Raw genomic sequence first — 1,026 nt, 5'->3', positions numbered from 1 at the left:
TATCTATAAATAATAAATAAGAGAGGTTACAAAAGAAATTATGTACCGCAAACATAAAAGTGTCAACTTCCTCCCTAATATCTGAATCAGTCATAAGGCCGTCACGAGATGCCGCTATTAGAAGATCCAACATTGCAAGCCGTTTTCTTCGTACTAAATCGAAATATGTAAACATGTCTGTATTAAATTAACAGCTCAATTCTTTTGTGATGTTTTCATTACATAAACTTGACTGCGTTAAGAATTTAAACTATAAGTATAATATTCATTTGTAAAATATAATTTATGATATTAAACACCAACCAGATTTAAAAAATAGCTACCGATTACATTACGTACTTCCTACAGGTTCTGCGTCATTTCTCTTTGCCGACGTGTCATTATCAAAATGTTTTAAGTATTGACCATTAGTGCAATCATGGTAAACTTTTCTTTCAGCAATTATCTATGTATAAAATACAACCTTAATGGTTCTTCTATAAATACGTTAGCAATGTGTTGTTTTTTGTGTTGTAATAATTCTAAATAAATAATGTCTATATAAATAATGTCCATATAATATTAAGTAGCATTTTTGCGTACTTGTTTAGTAAATCCATGTAATATTTTTAGCATCTTCTTTTGCTTTCTACCTTTTGACGTCAACAAGAATATCCAATCGCTGCGCAGCCATTGCCTAAATTGTCTAAATAATTAATAAATGTTAGGCATGTTACTTTAAGAATATGATAAAAATACTTGGAAAACACACATTTCTCTAATTTTTTATACACTCTTGCAATTAATACTATTTCAGTAACTATATAAAAAAAAAATACATTTAAACATTAATAAAATTATGCTACAGAGATATGCAAAATCTTATAAAGTTCAAATATTATACCTTCTTTTAACGATTTATTCTTAAATTATTTCTATTTGTTTTTTAAATAGACAATTTAACAGATTTAACAGATATGTAATTTATAAATTTCTAATTAATGAAAGTGATGTTTTACATTAAGTATTGTATTATTATATATACTT

The 1,026-nt window shown here is 26.0% G+C and overlaps 1 protein-coding gene across 1 annotated transcript; it reads right to left on the bottom strand.

Annotated features, from left to right (window-relative positions):
- Window positions 1-30: 30 nt before the first annotated feature.
- LOC112459230 (cytochrome P450 4C1-like) lies at window positions 31-727 on the bottom strand (the record flags this gene model as incomplete). Its single annotated transcript, XM_025023248.1, has 3 exons — window positions 583-727; window positions 340-445; window positions 31-153 (listed from the first exon to the last, which is right to left on the bottom strand). Coding segments are annotated over exons 1-3 (262 nt in total), but the record flags the coding sequence as incomplete, so codon positions are not given.
- Between the last annotated feature and the right edge of the window lie 299 nt (window positions 728-1,026).

The sequence above is a fragment of the Temnothorax curvispinosus genome, unplaced genomic scaffold, assembly GCF_003070985.1.
Source record: "Temnothorax curvispinosus isolate PA1 unplaced genomic scaffold, ASM307098v1 QBEX01009657.1, whole genome shotgun sequence".
Classification (NCBI taxonomy): Eukaryota; Metazoa; Arthropoda; class Insecta; order Hymenoptera; family Formicidae; genus Temnothorax; species Temnothorax curvispinosus.
Note: the sequence above shows the minus strand (reverse complement) of the source record. Positions and strands in the feature narration are given on the sequence as shown.